The 22,687-nt window shown below is 40.4% G+C and overlaps 1 protein-coding gene across 1 annotated transcript; it reads right to left on the bottom strand.

Annotated features, from left to right (window-relative positions):
- Positions 1-14,727: 14,727 nt before the first annotated feature.
- On the bottom strand, positions 14,728-19,954 carry LOC115594668 (uncharacterized). Its single transcript, XM_030438867.1, has one exon. It carries the CDS (start codon positions 19,847-19,849, stop codon positions 15,752-15,754), a length of 4,098 nt encoding a protein of 1,365 aa, XP_030294727.1. The 5' UTR covers positions 19,850-19,954; the 3' UTR covers positions 14,728-15,751.
- Positions 19,955-22,687: the final 2,733 nt, after the last annotated feature.

Consider the following 22,687-nt stretch of genomic DNA (forward strand, 5'->3'; position numbering starts at 1 on the left):
CTAATGAATGTGTTGTTCACACATTGTCTGCAGCACACATTTTGATTAATTGTATTATGTTCTACAGGTCTCATTCACAATCCATAGTCAATCTAAAAGCAAATTTTGATTCTTTATACCTTAAAGTCATCAGGGTTGTAAAAAGTACCCAAAAGTCATATTTACGTATACGTCAAAATCTTACTTTGTTATAAATAAAAAAATTCATTCTACGAAACGTGCGATTTTGTGTCCCTGACACAAAATCTACAAGCTGTATTAACATCAACATATTTAAAAATGTAGTTGTTATGATATGGTAAACAAACAATCTTCATTTTAAAAATGTATACATTGATATATTTTTTATTATTTTAAAGATTTTTGTATTCTATATATTTTAAACAACAGCTTTACTCCTTGGTAACGTTTTTTTTTTTTTTACAACAGGCTTTTAAAGAGGTTAAAACCAAATAATCTGAAAAGAACTTTAATTTATTAATGCCTCAAGTGTTAGTTAACCTATGATGCATGTATTTTATCATTGACCTTTCAGGAATACTGAAAAAAAAATTCATTTTAGTACTACGTTTTATGTCAAATGTGTTATTTTGGATAAACACACCCCCTCAGGGACAATGACCATCCCAGAAGTGACAGGAAGTCAGTGCTCCTCTCTGTTAATGAAGTTTCATTGAGTTGTGTTTAGTTTGACTGAGGTGGACGATCATAGTGTGTCAACCTGTGTTACCATAATATCATGTATAAGAAAGTTAAACATTTTAAATCAAAATGTACATATAAACAAGTATTTTAGCAGGTCTAGAATGACACCATGTGGTGTCATGGTGTGAACCACATGGTTATTAATGGCTGCCAAAAACATATTTCGTCAAACCTGTTACTATTAACCCTATCCCTACCATGTCCCAATATTTATTGTGTCCAAAACCGGAATTATTTATAAAATACATCATTATTAATATAATTATATTATACTTATAATATCATATTATTATTAATACTTCAAATTAGGGCTGTCAAACGATAATTTTTTTTAATCATAGTTAACTCTCGATTAATCGCAAATTAATGGCAATTTTTTTGGCACATTTCTTTCTGTTCTAAATGTACCTTAATGTATTTTGTTCATGTTCTTAATACTTTTAACAACTTAAGAAAGGGTATATTGGTTGCTTTATGAGAATGTTTATTCAACAACAGCCAATCATGCACTTCAAATAAAAGGCTCAAAAAATATCCCCTCAACCGAAATGGGGTCAAAACATAGTGATGTCTGCTTTTGACGAGGGGGGCCCTTAGCAAAAAGTAGTATACTTGAAGTTCATTTTATTAAGTATGCTTGAGTATAAGTATAAGTATAGCAAGTATCCTATGGAACATGTACTTGTAGCATTCAGATGTATACTTTCAAGTATACAACAAGTATACTCATCTATATACTTCTAGTCCACATTTTAGTTTATTAACATGGAAGTTTATAACAGGGGTAATACCTCACAAGCAAATGTGAGAAGTGAAAAACATTTTTATTCTATTAAATTAAATGTAGCACAACTCAATGAGTCAATCTTTCTCTGTACTTACATCAAGATATTGTAAGTATTTGCACTTATACTGTAGCAAGGACTAGCAAAATATTCACCACTTATTAACATACGTACCTTCTGCTTAACAGACGGGAAGTGTCTCCCAGAAAACACCCCTTCACTCATGGTGCCATCATTTTTATCATCTTTGTTAATTTGACACAATTTGACCACAGAACAAGGATGTGAATTAACCCGCAACCATCTTACACATCATCCTATTCACAAACACATTCACGAACCATAATTACACCGACAACAACAGAATACCCAAGAGTCTTTGCGCCACAGTCCACAGTATACTAAAGTACAAGTATAAGCTTTAGTATGAAAGTATAAGTCTAAGTATTAATGTACTTAGTCTTAGACTATTCTTTATACTTTTAAGTATAAGCCAAGTATACTTCACTACACTTTGCTTAAGTATATAAAATGTAGTATATAAAAAGTACACTTCAAGCATACTGACTCAGTTTTAGTATGAAATAAGTATACTTGTTGTACACTTGAATAAACTACTTTTTGCTAAGGGGGGTGCGGGGGTGCGGTGGGCTCTCTGCATCTGCCAAGTGTTTGGCTTGCAAATAATATCTGAGACTCGACGTACTTCAGTGGTAACTCATTTCATGTCGACAGTACATGGTGATAACTTTTGTCCGATCGACCGAACCATCGAGAACCATCTGGCAGTGTTTTGAAAGTGAATTTGCCGTTCTTAAGTCCTTTCTCCATTTACTTTCACTTTCGCTTTTCAGTCCACCGTGTTTTTCATGAACGCCAACCCTGCTTCTTCTTCTTCTGATTCCCTTTCTTATTCTTCTGCCACCCTCTGGATAAAGACTACATGTGCCACTGACGGCCGTAAATCAAACAATGCGCGTTTCTTTTCTTTTTTTAATACCGAGCATTAATCGCGCATTAAAACAATTAACGCCGTTAAAAGGATGTTGCGTTATCGCGCGATTAACGCGTTAACTTTGACCGCCCTACTTCAAATACTTATTTGATACAATTTGGTGTTGGTAAAGTGATTGACAAAACACACACGTGTAATTAAATATACAAGATAGCCTCAGATGGCAGCACATTTTTATGATAGGTAAGGGTCTACTTAAACCAAATAAATCCTAAAACACAATAAAAATAATACTGAAAATCTGATTTTCAGAATAGAAAGTGACATGTTTTTATAGAATGACCCAAAAGTTACTCATACAAAAAGTAAAAGTCATAAAGTATCTGATGTTAATTGTATATGATTTTAACTTAAGTATCAAAAGTAATTTTCTTGCATCTGGGATTATATGAACAAGTCAAAGTGAATTACACATCTATTTATATGTATGCATATTCTACTACGGGTCAATCAATTATCAATCTTGCCAACTATTAAATCTGATATTCTCCATTTTGCAGTATATTGGAATTGTCGATTAAATCAGTTAAGTTAAAAATGCACTCATTTGGCTCTGATGCATCATGTACTGTAATTATTACTGTTTTTAACATTACTGTAATTAATTATTTAAATAATATATAGGAGTAAAAGTACAATATTTACCTCCAAAATAAAGTGCAGTGGAAGTACAAAGTGAAAATGAAAATACTATAAATTGGACTAGTACAGTACTTGAGTTAATGTACTTGCTTACATTCCATCACTGAAAGTGTAATTACTCCAAGAAGCAATATTCATGATTATGCATCAAAACATAGGCATCATAACTATCCATTGCATTATGTAGCTTACAGTAACTGATTCACAACCATTCACTCTAATTCAATACATTGTTTTAGCATGTACTTACTTTTTGAACAGGAGGAAAAAAAAGAGAAGCAATGTGAGTCTGAGATGATCTGCAGCAGTGCATTTCTTCACTTTGCTTTCATATATTTGTTTTTGTTTCTTTTGCGCCAGCCCTGCCTTGCCACGTCACTCAGGGAATTTCCTGCCATCCTTTGTTTCTAGACCGTCTGACTTATTGTAAACCATGTGAATTTCTGTACTTGCAGATGGCAATCAAATATTAAGTTGAGGAGGAGCAAGTGTCTGCCAAAATCAAACAAACAAAAATGTTAAACCCTCATGTTAAACCATGACACCTGGGTCAAAATGTTATATCTAGTGAAGTGTGCATGGGTACCCAAACCTTTTCTTTTGGAGAGCCAAAATGTAATGGTAAACCTTGGGCCAACAGCAAACACATATTGTATTGTATTGTTAATAGGCAGAATGGTATTAAATGGAAGCCCTGAGTTACAAGTCAGTAAAGAAATCCAGTGATCCATTTTGTAAGTCTGATCCAAATAATTTTCTATCCCGTTGTTTCATCACAGGGCTGACATATAGGCAGAAACAACCCTTCATGCACACATTCACACCTACAGACAATTTTGGATGACCAAAACTGGGCCATTCTACTATCCTTAACTTGTTGAAACTTTCATTATCTCTTTGCAGGGCGGGACCTGCATGCATGAAAGGCATAAACAGATCTCGTGTGAAGATTGTTTATCATAAGTCATACCGCGTGAGAGTTAACATCCTTGTTTGTCTGTCAATGTTTGCATGATCCATCTTTCACTTTCTTGTATAACCCCCTGACTTCTCGGAAACCCATCATGTTGAGGTTGACCAATAGGGACATGTGACACTTACTGTAAACATAATATGACAACATGCCATCACACCATCATCATGTTTTTGTGAGAAGCATTTCCTGCACATTTTGAAATTATAAATCCAAATGTGAAATGATTTTGAATGGATATTGGTGAAGTCTTGAATCACACGAATCACAACTATGTTCCTCAGTATTATGTTAATGTAAGGTTACCTTTATTCCTTTAGATTAGAGCTACTAAAATATTATGTTTAACTTTTTTTTAACAGTCTTTAAATGAGGTAAATGTACTTCGGCTTATGCATACCAGGTGTCTTGAAGTATCATTTTCCCTCAAATATGGCAAACAGTTCAGACTAAATTATTGATTTGAGCCTTGAATTACATGGTTGGTTACTAGTTTTGATAACATGTTACAGCCGATCAATGTTATATTAATATATTTAAAGTAACTACCAGACCTGCTGATCCAGAAACAGAAGACAATTTACGTTCTCTACAGAGCTTCTGCCATCCGCTGGATGAACACTGTCACAACACTCTCTGTTTACTGAAGGCAAAAACTGGAAAAACATTTACAGACAGTCTGCAAGTTACTTTTTCTACTGCTGCTCCTCCTTCAGTGATTAGCTCATAGGCTGAATATACATATCCAGAAGATTGATATATGTGCCTATAGGGGTGACACTAACTTTAAGCTCCTCACTGTATACAACAATATGATTTGTTATTCAGGACTCAACATTTGCCTGCATCATGAGCAGTTATATAACTGGTTGGTTTTTAAAAAGCTGTACATCAGGTGTTTTTAAACCGCCCCGAGGCCACTCATCTGGTTGTGACATATAAACCTGACGTCGGGATCAAAACTTTTGTACTTTGTTCTTCCAGCAACATTTGTTTTCATCGCCTCATTGTACTGCCCAATTGACAAAACCTAATTTTATTGCATCTACATTGTAGTATGTGGTGAGAGTGTGGTCTGTTTTTTTTCCCAGTATGTTTTTTAGAAGGAACTGATTAGGGAATGCAATTTTAGTCCATCTGTCTGACTGAAGTAGGTGATGTTCAACAATCTTCATCAGCTGAGTTTCATCAGCTGTCTACACAGAGCTTCAGCGGAGGTCAACACACCTGGCTGGCCCACACCGCCCAGGTGAACTGGGCAAAGACAACCGGTCGGTTCACATTGAGATGAGCACAGGCTCTCAGTGTAAAAGTAACAACTTTCATCAGTGTCATGTTTACTCTGTCAGAAAGAGGAGGGAAGTGATGGGAAGTAGCCTTCAAAATAATAGTGGAAGATGCTGCCTGTAGTTTTAAAGGATAAGTTCACACAGAAATTAAAATTCAGTCAGTATCTACTCACCTGCATGCTGATTGAAAGTCAGATGACTCACTTTTTGAACAGGAGGAAAAAAAAAAGAGAAGCAATGTGAGTCTGAGATGATCTGCAGCAGTGCATTTCTTCACTTTGCTTTCATATATTTGTTTTCGTTTCTTTTGCGCCAGCCCTGCCTTGCCACGTCACTCAGGGAATTTCCTGCCATCCTTTGTTTCTAGACCGTCTGACTTATTGTAAACCATGTGAATTTCTGTACTTGCAGATGGCAATCAAATATTAATCAATCAATCAATCAAATTTTATTTGTATAGCCCTTTACAATATCCAGACGGTACCCAAAGTGCTTTACATCAAAGCAATAAAATAATACATAAAAACAACACATAAAACACAAGAAAGTGCTACAGTGCTGCAAGAAAACACAAGAAAGTGCTACTAGTGCTGCAGGGTGTTAAAGGCCCTCTAAAAGTGCATAAAATAAAAAACAGGCAAAATAAGTACACCTAAAAGCAGGACTACCCTCGTCAGAGTTAAATGCCAATCTAAAAAAGTGTGTCTTCAGCTTTGATTTAAAAAGGCTGAGGTCAGTAGTGGTGCGAATGTCAGGGGGCAGTCTGTTCCACAGCCTGGGAGCTGTGACAGAAGTTGAGGAGGAGCAAGTGTCTGCCAAAATCAAATAAACAAAAATGTTCAATTTCCCTCATGTTAAACCATGACATCTGAGTCAAAATGTTATATCGAGTGAAGTGTGCAGGGGTACCCAAACCTTTTCATTTGGAGGGCCAAAATGTAATGGTAAACCTTGGGCCAACAGCAAACACATATTGTATTGTATTGTTAATAGGCAGAATGGTATTAAATAGAAGCCCTGAGTTACAAGTCAGCAAAGAAATCCAGTGATCCAGTTTGTAAGTCTGATCCAAATAATTTTCTATCCCATTGTTTCATCACAGGGCTGACATATAGGCAGAAACAACCCTTCATGCACACATTCACAACTACAGACAATTTTGGATGACCAAAACTGGGCCATTCTACTATCCTTAACTTGTTGAAACTTTCATTATCTCTTTGCAGGGCGGGACCTGCATGCATGAGAGGCATAAACAGATCTCGTGTGAAGATTGTTTATCATAAGTCATACCGCGTGAGAGTTAACATCCTTGTTTGTCTGTCAATGTTTGCATGATCCATCTTTCACTTTCTTGTATAACCCCCTGACTTCTCGGAAACCCATCATGTTGAGGTTGACCAATAGGGACATGTGACACTTACTGTAAACATAATATGACAACATGCCATCATACCATCATCATGTTTTTGTGAGAAGCATTTCCTGCACATTTTGAAATTATAAATCCAAATGTGAAATGATTTTAAATGGATATTGGTGAAGTCTTGAATCACACGAATCACAACTATGTTCCTCAGTATTATGTTAATGTAAGGTTACCTTTATTCCTTTAGATTAGAGCTACTAAAATATTATGTTTAACTTTTTTTTTACAGTCTTTAAATGAGGTAAATGTGCTTCGGCTTATGCATACCAGGTGTCTTGAAGTATCATTTTTCCTCAAATATGGCAAACAGTTCAGACTAAATTATTGATTTGAGCCTTGAATTACATGGTTGGTTACCAGTTTTGATAACATGTTACAGCCAATCAATGTTATATTAATATATCTGTTTAAAGTAACTACCAGACCTGCTGATCCAGAAACAGAAGACAATTTACGTTCTCTACAGAGCTTCTGCCATCCGCTGGATGAACACTGTCACAACACTCTCTGTTTACTTAAGTCAAATACTGGAAAAAACATTTACAGACAGTCTGCAAGTTGCTTCAAAAATGAAAATTTAGTCAGTATCTTCTCACCTTCATGCTGATGGAAAGTCAGATGAAGGTTCGTAGTTCGCAAAACAGTTAAGGAGCATTACAGCAAAACAGCATTCTCCTAAATACTGAAGTGGACAGGGACTTGTTTTAAACCAAATAAATCAGCTATAGATATTGAATTAAAAAGCATCTTGTCCAATTTAATTCAAGTTTCTAGAAGCCCCAATATTCCAGAGTTGATTTGAAAAGAAGCTACGGTCGCGCTGACCGTGCATCAAGAATGAAAATAGCTTCTTCCACTTGATTACTAATCGGTGTGGTCCAGCCAGGTGTGTTGACCTCCGCTGAAGCTCTGTGTGGACAGCTTATGAAACTCAGCTGATGAAGATTGTTGAACACCACCTACTTCAGTCAGACAGATGGACTAAAATTGAATTCCCCTTATCAGTGGGTGCCAATGCAATTAGCTCAGAAGCTACAAGCTAAGTTAAAAAACCAACTCTGCTCCTAGCCTAGTGATACACAGTCTTGGTAGTTTTGATTAGTGTAGCCTATTGTCAGAAATGTGATATTGAAGAAGACACAGCTAATTCATTTTGAACTTTCTCATAACTTACTTGTTATGTAACTAAATATTTATTTCAGTCGGAACAAGAAAATGATTTAATCCCAGGTCCTTTTGGTCTGTTTGTTTGCTTGCAGGTCTTTGAACATCATTCCACCTTTCAACACCTGTCATTGATTGCAGCAATTTAAAACCAACAGTTCTTTCAAGAACTAATAACCAACAGTTCTTTTAAGAACTAATAACCAACAGTTCTTTTAAGAACTAATATCTCCTTCCTTTTCCATCACTGGCTTACTTTTCCTTTGTCTCTCGTTGTTTCACTTCATCCCTTTCTGTCTTACTTTGACTTTCCTTGACTTCCTTCCGTCCTTCCTCCCTCCCTACCCCCCTCCCCTTCCCTCCCCCACCCTCCCTTGTCATGGAGGCATTGAAAGAGGCGTTGGAGAAGGCGAAAGCCTTGGCAGATGAGTTGGCAGCAAAAGCAGTAATGGTAAAAATGTCCTACGTTGTTTCTTTTTCATTATAATAGACACCTGTGTGTGTGTGTGTGTGTGTGTGTGTGTTGCTGTGTCTCAATTCGAATATTTCCTTAATCAAAGTAAGTATTTTTTTTTTTGAGTCTGCAGTGCATCTCAATTCTCAAGTAGGTCAAAATGCCGTGTACTGTAAGAACCCAGATGGTGCACTCAAAACGTATTTGATTTGAGACATAGCATGTGTGTGCGCTCACGTGGGTTGGGGCTGAACATGTGAGAGTGCATGGGGGTGTGTGCCGCAATAAAGGCAAATATATTAACACAGTTTTTTAAACTATTAGCCCCCATAAAACTTTTTTCCTTAAAGATAAGGAAGCGAAAGAGGGCTGAAGGCTCCAAAGTTACCTGGAGGAGGTGGGACCGTGATGGTAATATCATACCGCAACGTGTAAGAAAGAATTGATCTCGATCGGGTGAGTAAAGTATAACATAATTGTGCTGTTATTCACAGTTTTTAATGCTGTTGGTCAGCAGTTAGAGTTCTTACATCGCACATTACATTTTGTGTTCACAGTTAAACCTTCCAGCTCTCGGGAGTTGAGGAACACGCGGATGAAATTCCTCAAGAGGTCCCAAATCTTGGTATGCATATTGAATGTTGCTTGAATGCATATTGAACCTCTTACATAGTCAACATTACTCTCATTTTTAAAATGTAAAATATACTCATCTGAATATTGTATTACTACTACCAACGTATTCAGATGTTTAGAGACCTGTTGTCCTCGGTCACTGTCCCTGCCTCAACTGAAGTGGAAGAGACACCCATCACGTCTGCATGGACCCAAAGACAGTCGAAATCCCAAAAAAGGTTCAGAGCTACAATGCCAGAGCTCTTGAACGGCAGATTGGCTGCAGAGACTGCTAAAAAGCATTGCTGTCAGCAATGCAAGCCTGCAGATGCTGTGGTCCATTGCCTGGACTGTGTTCCCTCAGGAACTCAGTTTCTCTGTCCTGCTTGTGACCTCAAGGTCCACAAAAAACATGTGTTGCATGACAGAGAAGTCATGATTTATGTTTTTTTCAAGCCTATTCCTCCCACATCCTCAGTGGTGATCGACCAAAGTGGGCAACATCAACTTGCTGAACAAGGTATGTTAAAAGATTTTAGTAGATAAGATAATAAGCCACATCTAAAGTTTGCTTTAACTGTTTTTTTGCTTTTTCATTTGACTGACTATATTTGACTAATACAGACTTTATCATTTTTAATTCCGGTCATTTTCTTTACTGCAGTTTGCGTGCTTCCAATTCCTCCACCACTGCAAGTCTGCTCCTGCGGCACAGACCAAGACTTCACCATTGTCCCTGGCAAACACACTGTCTTGGTGACTATCAATGGTGCGTCGTCACTTCCTCTACATATCTTACTATTATCCTTTTGTCCTGTGTTGTACAGATACTGGTCAAACAGTGAATATAATTTTGTTTTCAGGCCCGAACAACTTGTGCCTGCCTGTTGTGCACACTAAAAACAGTTGGGTTAAAAAATAACCCAATTTTAACCCAATTGCTGGGTTGACTAAGGACGAACCCATTTTTTGGGTTATTTTAACCCAACAGGTTGGGTTATTTTTTTCGACCCAACATTTGGGTTGAGTATTTAACCCAAAAGTTGGGTTATGCTTAACTACAATGTTGGGTTATTTTTAACCCAACTGTTGGGTTGCGCAATTTATCGCGTCTCTGACCCAATAGTTGGGTTAAAATAACCCAACATTGTAGTTAAGCATAACCCAACTTTTGGGTTAAATATTCAACCCAAAAGTTGGGTCGAAAAAATAACCCAACCTGTTGGGTTAAAATAACCCAAAAATGGGTTCGTCCTTATTCAACCCAGCAATTGGGTTAAATTGAATAGTGTTGGGTTATGCCGGGCTCCACTACTTCCTTAACTTAAACAGGCTCCTTTACTTCCTGTCTTACATTATTGGACAAACTGACTAATCCAATTTTAACGCTGAGTCACTGTTGAATCAACGTCAGGTGCTAGTGCTGGGAAACCGTTGAATTTTGTTTAGATTTTGCAAATCTAATCTAATAGTACGTCATTCCTACGTCACGTCTCTCAACATAGGTGAATTTGCCAACATTGAATCAATATTGATTTTAATTTAGATTTTGCAAATCCAATCAACGTTGAAATTTCAACATAGTTTGACACACTATATATTTTTGTTACACTGTTTTTACTAAAGTAACGATGTGTTCAACAGAAGCTCCAGCAACAATTAACACCTTAAAATGGATACATTAACACTAAGTACACAACCACACCATTTTAACCAAACTCAATGTTTATTAGTTTGTGTTGTCATTGTTTTAAGTACACATTAGTCACATGTTGAGTTTGTTTACTTGAAAACATGTGACCCAAAACTTAAAATTTTTGAGGCAATTGATTGCCTCAATTACACTGAATTTAACAAACTTAATATATCTAAAAGTCATGAACATCTGCAACTGAACAGTATTTTCTTGCCCACTCCCTTTTAGCACACTTCAGTGTTAAAATTAAACAGAAAAATAAATAAACATTTATAAATTAAAATAAATAGAACAAAAAATAGATTGTAGAGATGCAATAAGTAGATTAACTGATTATTTGCAAAATTTTTAAGAAGAAAAACTCAAAATTTTCTGATTCTAGCCTTCCAAATGTGTTCTTGGTCACTTGAGTCCATAGGAAATAGATATTTTTCACAAATTTCTGATATTGACCAAACAACTAATCTGATAGTCAGTAAAATAATCAGTAATCAAAAACAATAATAAATAATACACTAATGAAATTAGCTTTTGTTATCAGCTATAAAAGTGCCTTTGGCTTCCTGGCTAATTCCTTTCAATGACGACTCACAGGGTGGTAGTGAACTGGATTGTGTCATGGTCACTGATGACAGCAAGGAGGCCCACTGCAACACCATCAAGCTCTGGCTCATCAGACTCGTCCTGAATGAATGAAAAAGAGATACTAATCACAAACTAACACATGGAACAGAACAGATAACATTTCATTTATCTTTCTTTAACCAAGTCCCATTGAAATCCAATACCTTTTTTACAAGGGAGACCTGGGTCTCATTGTAAGAGGTGGAAAACATAACATGGGGCGACTGTCTGCCAGCTCTGTACCCTCCATAGTAATGTCTGTTTATCCGTTTGTACAGCGTTTCAACATAATGCACTAATTCCAATTAATAACGTTACATCGTTGCACAAGCTGACCAGTCGTTATTGCAAACAACATATTAAAATAAAAAAAAAGTTAAACTGTTATGTTCCCTTTTTCCCCTCTGGTTTAGGTGTGTACTTATGTTTAGATGCATAACAATGCCTACAGCGCCTGAGAATGTCTGCTTGTTGAATGAAAATGTAACTATTCAGTCATATTATCTGTCATCAAACGTCACTTAACCTTTCACATTTACAGGTTATAAGAAGACTAAATCAGCTTCAAAACTCACCTTCCTGCATGGCAGACCACCCTGGCCTCGTACCAGTGTGCATTCTCACTTCAGAATGCACTAAATATCTACAGAGCAGACTATGGGCCTTTACGTCTGAGGGGAATAGAACAGTAAGTGGTTTTTTTTTTGCATACCGTAAAATATCAAATAATAGCCGGGCGTTTATTTTTGTTCCAACCAGTTAACAGACCAGGCCTTTGTTTTGGACAGGCGTTTAATTGAGACCTGGCTATTATTTGGTAACATACGGTATAAATTCTGTTATTGTAATAAAAATATGAGTAATGAAATTTATTTATTTATTTATTTATTTATGTTGTTTATTTCGGACATGTCAATTCATAAGCATCACATTTCATCATTGTTCAAATAATACAACACACATGGCCGAAAGGGAAAAGCGGGAGAAGCCAAAGCTTATCAAGTCCCGCCCCCATTACCCACAGTATAAAATCTTCATTCTGATCTTTTCTTGTCTTTTGCAAATTACTTTTTTCTTTTCTTCTCTTTTTTTCTTTTGTTATGACCTTTGACAAAACATATTACAGCAGTAGCATATAGAGCTGAATTCAAGCTCTAGACAGTACATACAGATTACATTAAATTCAATTTTCCACTTTGTTACATTGCTTATTTTTCTTTTTGAAAGGCAGTTTGACAATTGTTAAAATGTTACATATCAAACACTAGAAAAGATACATTTCTGCAAAAAAATCAATTTGCAAGAACACAGTTTATTAGCAACATCTACACCTAGGTCTATGACAATCTTGCTGCTAATAAATGGTGGAAATACAAATTAGATATTGTGCAGGAATTTATGTTTTGTACTTTTGGATACTCATCCCACTCCTACGAACCTGTCTCTTGATGATCATAATTCTTATGTCTACATGTCAAACACTGAAAGTACAGAAAACAGCTTATATAATTTTATTTTTATAAATACAAGTACAGCAAACAACACACAACTATTCAAAAAGTTACTGAATGTACAAGTAGTTTTTATTGCCTGTTGTTAAACAGTAGGTAATATAAATATTTACAAAAAATTATAAGGTAAATCAAAAACTATGTCTAAATATAAATGTATAACTAAATATATCCACTCTGTTCAGCCGTTACAGATACTTGGCATATAGGAGCTTTGAGAGCTGGTGTTGGGGCTTTCTGGGCTGAAGAGTTTGTGTGGCACTGCCCAGCTGTGTGGTGCTGCGTATACGGATGGAGTTCCCCGGCACTCGAGGCATCTACGTGGGGTTCAGACCGGCCCTTGACTGAACCTTGTCACATAGTGGTCCATCACCTCCTTCTTGTCCAGCGTTTCTAACTGAGCAGAGAGTGCCTCAGGAATGGAGATCTTCAAAACCTCATCTGCGTATGAACCAGGGTCCTGAAAAACCTTCTCAAACACCAGGTCCAAGATGTCATCCACCTAATCTGCAATTAGAAAAAGTGAAATATTGTGCGTACTTTATCGTGCTTGTTTATTATTTATTAAAAACAAAACTAGAAAAAGCCATAGACACTGGTTAATTTATATTTTATTTATTTTACAAGTATTTTTTAATGTCTGTTTCATTTTTCTGTGTGATTTCAATAAAAAGGTTTAAAAACTTACGAAAGGTTTGTTGCTCCTTCACTGGCTTTGCTGTGCATTCTCCTTTCTTCCACTTTGGAAATGAAGCCTGAACAGTGGCTCACCAGCTGAAGTTGTTGCCTGTGGACGGTCTGTATTTTCATTGAAGTGCAGGGCTGCCAGGTATAGTCTTGGAAGGAAAAATAATACAATGCTAAATAAGAATGCGAGCACATTGTACACATTGCAAAAAATATTCAGAAAATGGTGATTTATTTTCAAATAAATAGCTGTATTTAGAAAAATGCAGGACTCAAATGTCCTCTGATGATGATTAAAAAATCAATTTGATAAGGCAAAATCTGGCAAATCACAATCCGAGCAAACCCATGCACATCCCTCATTTCACATTGGATTTTAGTAAGTGAGCAAAAACGTACACATTTGCGAAGCAACTATTCTGTGTCCGTGTCTGCATATAACTAACGTTAATCGTAGCACAGCAGACAGGGAACCCCTGTATCCGACTCCAAAACTAAGTAGTGATTGCTTTACTGCAGATAACGTTTTGGTACTCTCAGATCGGGTCTCTCATGCCAGCAGCTAACACTACACACGTAGTTACATGAATACTAACACAAAGGAGGTCTTAGCCTCCTTTAGCACAACATGATAATAAATTAACGCAGCTCACCGCCCGTGAACAACTGAGACCATTTCATACCGTCTGCTCGGCCGTGAGCATGTGGAGGAGACGGTCTCCCATGCGTATTCACGTCGGAGAAGTTGTTCGCGGACGGTGAGCTAGCTAGCTAGCTGCTCGGCCTTGAACATGCTAGCCAGCTAGCTAGCTAGCATGTTCACGGCCGAGCAGTTGTTCACCGGCTGATTAGAAGCGATCATATATGAATATCCTAATTCATTTTCTCAATTCAGTGCCATGTTTTAAAAGACTGCTGATTAACATTACAGTGAATCATATGACCAGTAAGCCCAACGTTGCAACTTAACGTTAGTTCAGCCTCATATCTACATCGACGGTTAGCGTTAGCTCATGTGCTAAACGGCCAAAGTAACACAAACTACTGTTGTGACCAGAATTGTCACCCCGAATCCTCAGGACCTCAACTCTGTAAACACTGGAGGGAGAGAAGACTGAATGATCACACAGAGTCAAAATTAACTTCCGCCTGTTGCAAGAGGGAGAACTCAACAGCTCAATACAGATCACGTGACCTGCTCCTGCAGCTGTACCCCAAGAGTTCCGAGTTTTCCGTTGTTTGCAGGCTCGTTTTATTGCAATCAAAGGGGCGTTACATTTCATAAAGCATAACCATATTTAGATACATTTTACAGTTTGCTCCACATCTTGTTGTTTGGTTGGGGGTGTTTTTAGGGTAGGGGGTGTTTTAAGCCATAAATGGGTGCATTCACACTTTGCTTCATATCCTGGTTGGGGGTGTTTTGCTTCCCCCCCCTGTCGTACCATCCCCTGTGCTCAAGGACGCATATTTGTGTCTTACTCCTCTGCTTCACTTTTGCTTTTGTAACTTTCCACTCTCTGTGTGCATAATAGACTGTTTGTCATCTGAATATCATAAAGCATAGAGAATATAAAAATCCACAATTCCCCCTTTTGAACTCATATATAGAGTTCAACACCAATAAAATTCAAAACAAACACACACTTGATATAAAAACAGCAAGAAGTATGGATACAGTATAAATCAGCGAGTAAAAAATAGCATAGTTAAGCTAAAAACGGTCAGCAACATCTTCTTCATCTGAGTCTGGAGATTTATCGGTCAGAAGCGGCACCATGCGAGTGGAATCTTGTGAGTGAGGAGCGATAGCTGTTGTGATTATGATTCACATGCATGTGGTTCCTGTAAGAGCTAGTTTGGTCAAAGCCCAAGCAAATGCTCCTAAAATAGCTAACCAACATAAGACAAGAATGAAAACAGTGAGATCCTTCATCCCACCTAAGACGACGACCTAAAGGTTCAAAACATACACTCAATCACACTCAAATAAAAAATAAAAAAAAATAAAAAGAATAAACAAAAAAGCCCTGTTTTTTGGTGGTAGTTTGGCACACTACATGTAGGAGAGGAGCGCTATTTCACCTCCTCCCAGCCGGGGTTTCTTCGTTCTTCAGACTCCAGGGGTAGACTACCCTGGAGTCTTTGGTCACTGCAGGGGATTATTCTGCCCCTTTCTTGGCAGGACCTTCTACTGAGTCAGCCGACTCAGCGTTCTGCTCCTGGAGGTTTCTGTGTATGTCGGCCACAGTACGTTGTGGCTCCTCTGCTGCTGCGCACTGGCTCCAGTGGAACCAGGTGTCCCCCTTTCCTTTAAGGCGGACGGCGTGTGTTGTTCTCTCGGTGATCTGGAACGGACCTGTCCACCTAGGCTCCGTCCACTTTCTTTTGATTACTCTCAGTAACACCCACCCCACCTCTGGGGATGTGTGTCCACTCTCCTCCGTGCGTTGGCTCTGGACCTGTTTGGAGAAATGTGACACCAAACTATGCAGTTCGTTATAATACGCTCTTTTAGTCATTGTTTGTCCCTCCTCTTCTGTTAGAGGAAGTTTAGAGCTTGGTCCTGGGAAAGCTCTCCCTGTTTGTAGCTCGTGGGGAGTAAAACCTGTCGAGGTATTTACCGAGCTACGTATTGACATTAGGGCTAGTGGTAGGGCATCTACCCAATTGAGTTTGGTCTGTGCACAGATTTTTGCCAATTTGGTTTTGACTGATTGATTCATCCTTTCCACTTTTCCCTGGGACTGTGGATGATACACTGTCCCAAACCCATGTTTTAAACCCAGCATTGCCTCCACCTGCTGGAGGTCTTTATTTTTGAAATGTGTTCCATTGTCAGATCTAATTTTCTCAGGGAACCCGTGTCTAGGGATGTAATGGTTAATCAGACTTTTAATCACAGTCTGGCTGTCCTCCCTCTTTGCTGGCCATGCTTCCGGCCACCCTGTGTATGCATCCACACACATCAATATGTATCGATACCCTCGAACTGTCTGGATCATGTCAGTATAGTCTATTATGATCTCTTTTCCTGGGTTGGTCTGTAAAGGGTATCGTCCTGGTTCTGGCTTTATTGTTGGTTTCACATTAAACTGTGTACACTGTTCACACGTTTTAGTCAGGTATTGAGCCATGTCTTTCATGTACGGATGCCACCAGTGGTTCAGGTTCCTCATCATCTGAGCGACTCCTACGTGGCCTATCCCATGTGCTTCTTCCATAGCTGTCTGTCTAATTTCAGGAGGTAAAAGTGGTCTGCCGTCTGGACCACGCCATAGTCCATCTACTTCAGTCGCCCCTCGTGCTTTCCACAGAGTTTTCTCCTGTGGAGAGGCTTTGGTCTGTAAGTCAACTAGTCTTTTTAGGTCGATCGGGGGTCCGGTCTCTGTCTCGGAGCATAGTAGTATGGCTCTTTCTACGTACCCTGCTGCTTGTTTCGCTGTCTGATCAGCTGCATTGTTCCCTCTGGCTATTTTGTCTTTCCCTGTGCTGTGCCCTTTGCACTTGATGATTGCTACTTTCTTTGGTAACAATAATGCTTCTGCTAGTTCTTTCATTTCGGTCTCATGTTTGATTGGTTTGTCTCCAGCTGTTATGAATCCTGCTCTGAGCCACTGTCCTAATTCCACATGGACTGCTCCAGTGGCATAGGCTGAGTCTGTGTAGATGTTTACTTCCTGTTCTTGTGCTATTTTTAGAGCCTCAATTACAGCCACTACTTCTGCTCTTTGGGCGGATTGTGTTCCTTCAAGTCTCTCTGCTTTTAAGACAACTGTCTCTTTGCCCTGATCTTCTACTACTGCGTATGCAGCGCGGAGTCCATCTTGTTCGTGTCGGAAACAACATCCGTCTGTGAAAAGATCTCTAGCTCCTTCTATCGGGCTGGCCTGTAGGTCTGTTCTAACCTTTTCATCTTTTGCTGCTCTTTCTACACATAGGTGTGGTTCTCCTGCACCTATCTGGTCTGCCATGTTTATCCCCTCGTGTGTGAAGGTGATGTTTGGTGCTTCTAAGATTTTACTTAGTCGTCTCTGTCTCAGTGTGGTCAGCGTAAAAGTTTCTGAGTTAACATACGCTACTACACTGTGTGTTGTCAGGATTTTAAGCTGGTGCCCCATGACGATGTGCGCAGTTTTTTGGATGATTTTTGCTATCCCTGCCGCATGTTGCGTGCAAGGAGGATGCCTTCTTTCCATGTTATCTAGCATTATGCTCACAAACATGAGAATCACTCTCTCTCCCCCTTTTCTCTGGAACAGGATGCCATTTATGCATCCTTCTGTTCCAGAGACATCAAGAAAAAATGGCTGTTTGTAATCGGGTGTTGCAAGTTCAGCAGCGGTTGCAAGGGATTGTTTTAGTTCGATAAAGGCTTTTTCCGCCAGTTGTGTCCATTCTACTTTAGCCGAAAGATTTCGCATGCCCTGATCCCTGACCAGCTGCCGGAGTGGTTGAGTCAATCCCGTGTAGTTTGCCACGAAGTTTCTACTGTAGCCTGTCAAGCCAAGAAATGATAATACGTCTTTTACCTTCTCAGGTTTGGGGTGATGTAAGATCGTTGATCGATGCGCTGGAGACAAGCCCACCCCCTTTTGTGATACCATTCTTCCCAGAAATGAGACCTGTTTACGAGCAATTTGTAATTTTGATTTGCTGACTTTGAACCCTGTTTTGGCCAAATGTTCAAGGATAGTTTTGGTGGCAGCTAGACAAAGGGCGGCGGAGGGCGCGGCGATCAATAAATCATCAACGTATTGGACCAGAGTGGTGTTCTCTGGTAGCGCACAATCTTTTAGCACATCCTTGAGTACCTGGTTAAAGATACCTGGGGAAAGGGCGAAACCCTGTGGGAGTCTGGTATATCGCAACTGCCTGCCTTGATATGTAAAAGAGAAAATGTCACGGCATTCTTCAGCGAGTGGTAGACAGAAAAACGCGTTGGCTAAGTCAATGCATGAAAACCATGTTTGTGATGGATCGAGGTTAGCCAGAGCCACATAGGGGTTAGGCACTGGCACCGTGGGCGTAAGGAGAATGTCATTAATACACCTTAAGTCATGTGCCATTCGATATTTCCCTGTACCTTTCTTCTCTACTGGTAAAATAGGGGTGTTCCAAGAGGAGTATGATTGCTCTAATACACCGGCTTGTAACAATCCTTCGATTGTGTCTGCTATGCCTGCCTCTGCCTGAGGTTTATGCGGATATTGTCTTATCCATAGCGGCGAATCAGTTTTCACTTTAAATGTTACTGGGGTACAATTAGTGAGCCCCACGTCCGTGGGACCCTCGGCCCACAAGTGGTCAGGCAGTGAGGAAAGAATTTCCTGTGCCAGGTAGTGATCCGTTTTTTCTCTGCCGTGCGAGCGAGTAATTTGATCATGTTGTAACGTCGCTATATCTGAGCTGTTTGTCAAGATTTTATAGGTGCGCGTAGAGTCAGAGAATAAAACCTGCGGAATTTCAGTATGTCTCCAATCCGAGACACTTAATGCCCTTTTTACCATCCCACCTAATTCTTTAGCCTGATGCTGAGGATGTACAGCCAGCGAAACATGAGGGGCAGCTTCGTCCTCCATCATGTACCACTGCAACTGTTCAGGAGCCAAATCAACACCCGCAGCCACCCCTTCTGGTGCAACGTAAATGTTTTGACTATGTACATCCCAACACACCCCTTCAAGTTGATCCCTGAATTTCTCCTGATACCAATCAGTTTGTTGTCTATCATAAAACAGAGTCACATGCGGAGGGTCGGGGGGAGAGACAAACGGTTCGATTTGGGCTATCAAGGGCTTCCACTGCAGGTACGCAGAGAGGATGCCAGATGTGTCGGGGGTCTCTGGCTTTATCATGCCCCAGTATATGTCCGCGCATGCTTCTTCGACGGGAGCCATCAAATATTGACCTCCGGAGGGAGTGCCTGAGCAGTGTAAGGTGGTATGGTCTGGTAAAGTCACTGCGAGCCCGTCCGGGCTACACAAAATGAAGGCTCCCAGTTTGATGAGGAGGTCCCTCCCCAACAAATTCGCAGGGACGGTGGGGGAGTGGACAAAACTGTGCATCAGTGTTTGCCCCCCAATTTGAGTCGTTAGTGGAATAGTAATTGGCAGAGTTTGTTTTTCCCCAGAGAAGCCCATGACCGTAATGCGCTGTTTCGAGAGTTTGTCAGGTGGTGCCTGAATAAGTGTGGAACAGGTAGCACCCGTATCCACTAGGAAAGGGAGCACGTCTGTGTCGACCTTTATCGACAGCATCGGGTCTGCCGGATTGCTGCTGTCGGAGCCTCTCCGTGGGGTGTGCTATTGTTGTTGGTGCGCCTCTCCGTCCCAGCGTTCCCATCCGAACGCGGGAAGCTGGCGTGCAGCCGGAGCACTCTGCCCGCGAGGCTGTGGAGGTTTCTGCTCTCCAATGTGTGGACAATCTCTCACCCAGTGTCCTGTCTCCTCACAATAGTAGCAACGACCTCTCCCTTGTCCTCCCCTAGGTGGACCGCCCCTTCCACGCCCGCCTCCCCATGAGCCTCTGCCCCTACCATACCCCCGCGTGGGCCTCTGCTGTTGGTTTTGATTTTGATAAGGAGGTGGCTGGACCCAGGGTGGTGTTGGGTAAAGATCTGGGGTTCCTACAGCGCCCTGTGTAGCTACCAGCACTTTTTTATCAGGCTTTTTCTTATCGTTGGCTTTTTGCCTGGCCTCTGCCAGCTGTATTTTCAGTAATTGAGCCTGCAGGTCTTTTACTGTTTGACTCTCATCCTCTACTTTATCCTGAGCTCGCAACAAATGATGTATGAGGTGGCGGTCCCACACTGTGGAATCGCAACCTGCCATGTCAGGGTTATTTTCCATGGCTTTTCTCGCCTCCTCTGGAACACCCTTTGAGACGGCCGCCCTATACCACTCTCTCTGTACGCCTTCTTTTCCGGGGTGGCACCCGGTTTGTTTGATCCACATGTCCTTACTATGGTCTAAATACTCACGCGGGCTTTGTTTTGTGTCCCATTTTAGCTTTGGTACTGCAGCGGCACTAGGAAGAGGATATTTAACCCTCATGGCCTGACCCATTTTTGTGCTAACAGTAGTAAAAGGGATATCATCTCTGTCTTTATTTGTGCCTGCATCTTCCTCAAGGTCCCGTACATCGGACCCTGTAAGGCATCTACTTATTACTGCCCTGAAATCTCCTAACGCGAGCTTTTGGCCAGCTGTCAATTTATCTAGCTGACTCAACCATAAGGACCCTCCTTCTGCCACGGGGGGTAGTTTATCCACTAAGGCTTGGACATCACCTATGGGGAATGGACGGTACTGCATAGTATTGCTCGAACCTGCCTGTATCAGTGGGAGTTGATATCGGATAGGTGGTCTAGATGAATGTCCTGTCTGAGACCTAGTTTGCATGCGGGCCTTTTCGGTCAGTTCCTTCATAACCCGGTGTGACTCTTCGATCTCTTGTTCTAGCTGTTCTAACGCTTTTCCGTCGTTATCTTCGCCCCATACTCCCCTCGCATGCATTGCCACCTCAGCTTCCTCGTCCCTATAGGGTCCTGATTCCCACCTGCCTTTTGCTGACATTTCAATCTCCCCTTCTCTGTCTTCCCTTTCATGTAGGAATCGGGCAATTTTGTCTTCGACTATTTTTTCTTTTTCCTCCTGCAATTGTATCTGTGTCAATTTTTCTCTAAGTAGTCTCTTTCTTTCTTCTGATTTGTCTTTTCCTCCCTGTGCTCCCTGCACCCACCTATCTATATCGGGCCCGCAGGCCCCTTCTGGTGTCTTTGCTCCCTCCTTTTCTTTCGGCCACATCCATTTTATCAAATCCGCCTCAGAAAGGCCTAACTGCACTTCCTGATTTGTTCCGTCTCTCTGTCCCCTTAATAAAAACGGCTCTGGCTCAATATGATTTGTCTGCTTCTGAGCAGTGTCCTGCCTTTGGGGTGTGGGAAGCGGTGCGTGAGATGTTATTTCTGAAGCTGCCGTAACGCTTATACTGCTACGTGATTCTGTCCAGTCACTATCTTGGGCGTTATCTATATAGATTTTCCCTGATGTTATCTGCAGTGAGGGATATATACCCGGTGTAGGTTTAGTAAGCGGAGCACTTGGACATGCAGTCGAGTACGGTGGGGGATTTGGAACAGGGGGGTTGTCTATTTTTTGTTTTTTGGACTCTTCAGTCATGAGGTGTTTTACTCCCTGCCACCACATAGCCCATTTGCTCCATTGAGCTCTCTCCTCACTGGCTTTTGCCTGTGCTTTCTTATGCTTTCCCTTATTTATGAGTCCGCATGTTTTCCCTTCCTCTATCTCTTTCTCCTCCCTTTGCTTGGCTTCCTCTTCTTTTTTCCAAAACTCAGCCTTTAAGTTACCTTGACCTTGCATGCTTCTCTTTTTCTCCTGCATCAATTTTATCACTGCTGCTTTTAGCTTAGATTTTTCTTCTGCCGCTGACCGGGGTTCGTGTGTTCGATCTATCACTTTATTGAGAGCCAACACCTGCTCCTCGACAGTCCTAAGTCCCGTAATCGGTCCCCACCCGTCATCATCTATTTCTCTGTCAAACTCGCCGTCCATTGTTTTTTCTCAGTTATTTCAGTTGGCGGTGTACTACAAGTTTTGTTCCTCTCCGTACTACAAGATGTTACTTCCTCAATTCAGAGTTTGAGTGACTTACTTCAACAGGCCACTGCGTATGTTAACACCGTTAGGTTTCAACAGTGCTGCTGCTTCAGTTCACTTTTGCTCTGACATTCACACACATACACATTCATTCATTACCCTCTAATTATGGACTGCTCACAGTAGCGCTATGGTCTTGCTAGTCCCTGGCCTGCTCACATTTATTTCACTGGTCTTGCTAAGCCTGTTAGCTCACATTTATTTCACTGGTCTTGCTAACTTTTATTCTGAGTAGCTCACATTTATTTCACTGGTCTTGCTACTCTGTGTGTGTTTTCTCGTGTTCTGGAAAGGAATGCTTTGACTCACAGGACTTATCTTCTCTGTTCTTGCTGCTTCAGAGCATTTAGAGACAACTCACGTGGGATGTCATTCGATCTTGAAGTCTCCAAATGTTAAAACAGCTCACAGTTATTT

This window comes from Sparus aurata, chromosome 13 (assembly GCF_900880675.1).
Source record: "Sparus aurata chromosome 13, fSpaAur1.1, whole genome shotgun sequence".
Classification (NCBI taxonomy): domain Eukaryota; kingdom Metazoa; phylum Chordata; class Actinopteri; order Spariformes; family Sparidae; genus Sparus; species Sparus aurata.

Bases quoted from the DNA above. Each gene is read 5' to 3' on its own strand.
- LOC115594668 (XM_030438867.1), bottom strand. From the start codon at position 19,849: ATGCTGTCGATAAAGGTCGACACAGACGTGCTCCCTTTCCTAGTGGAT.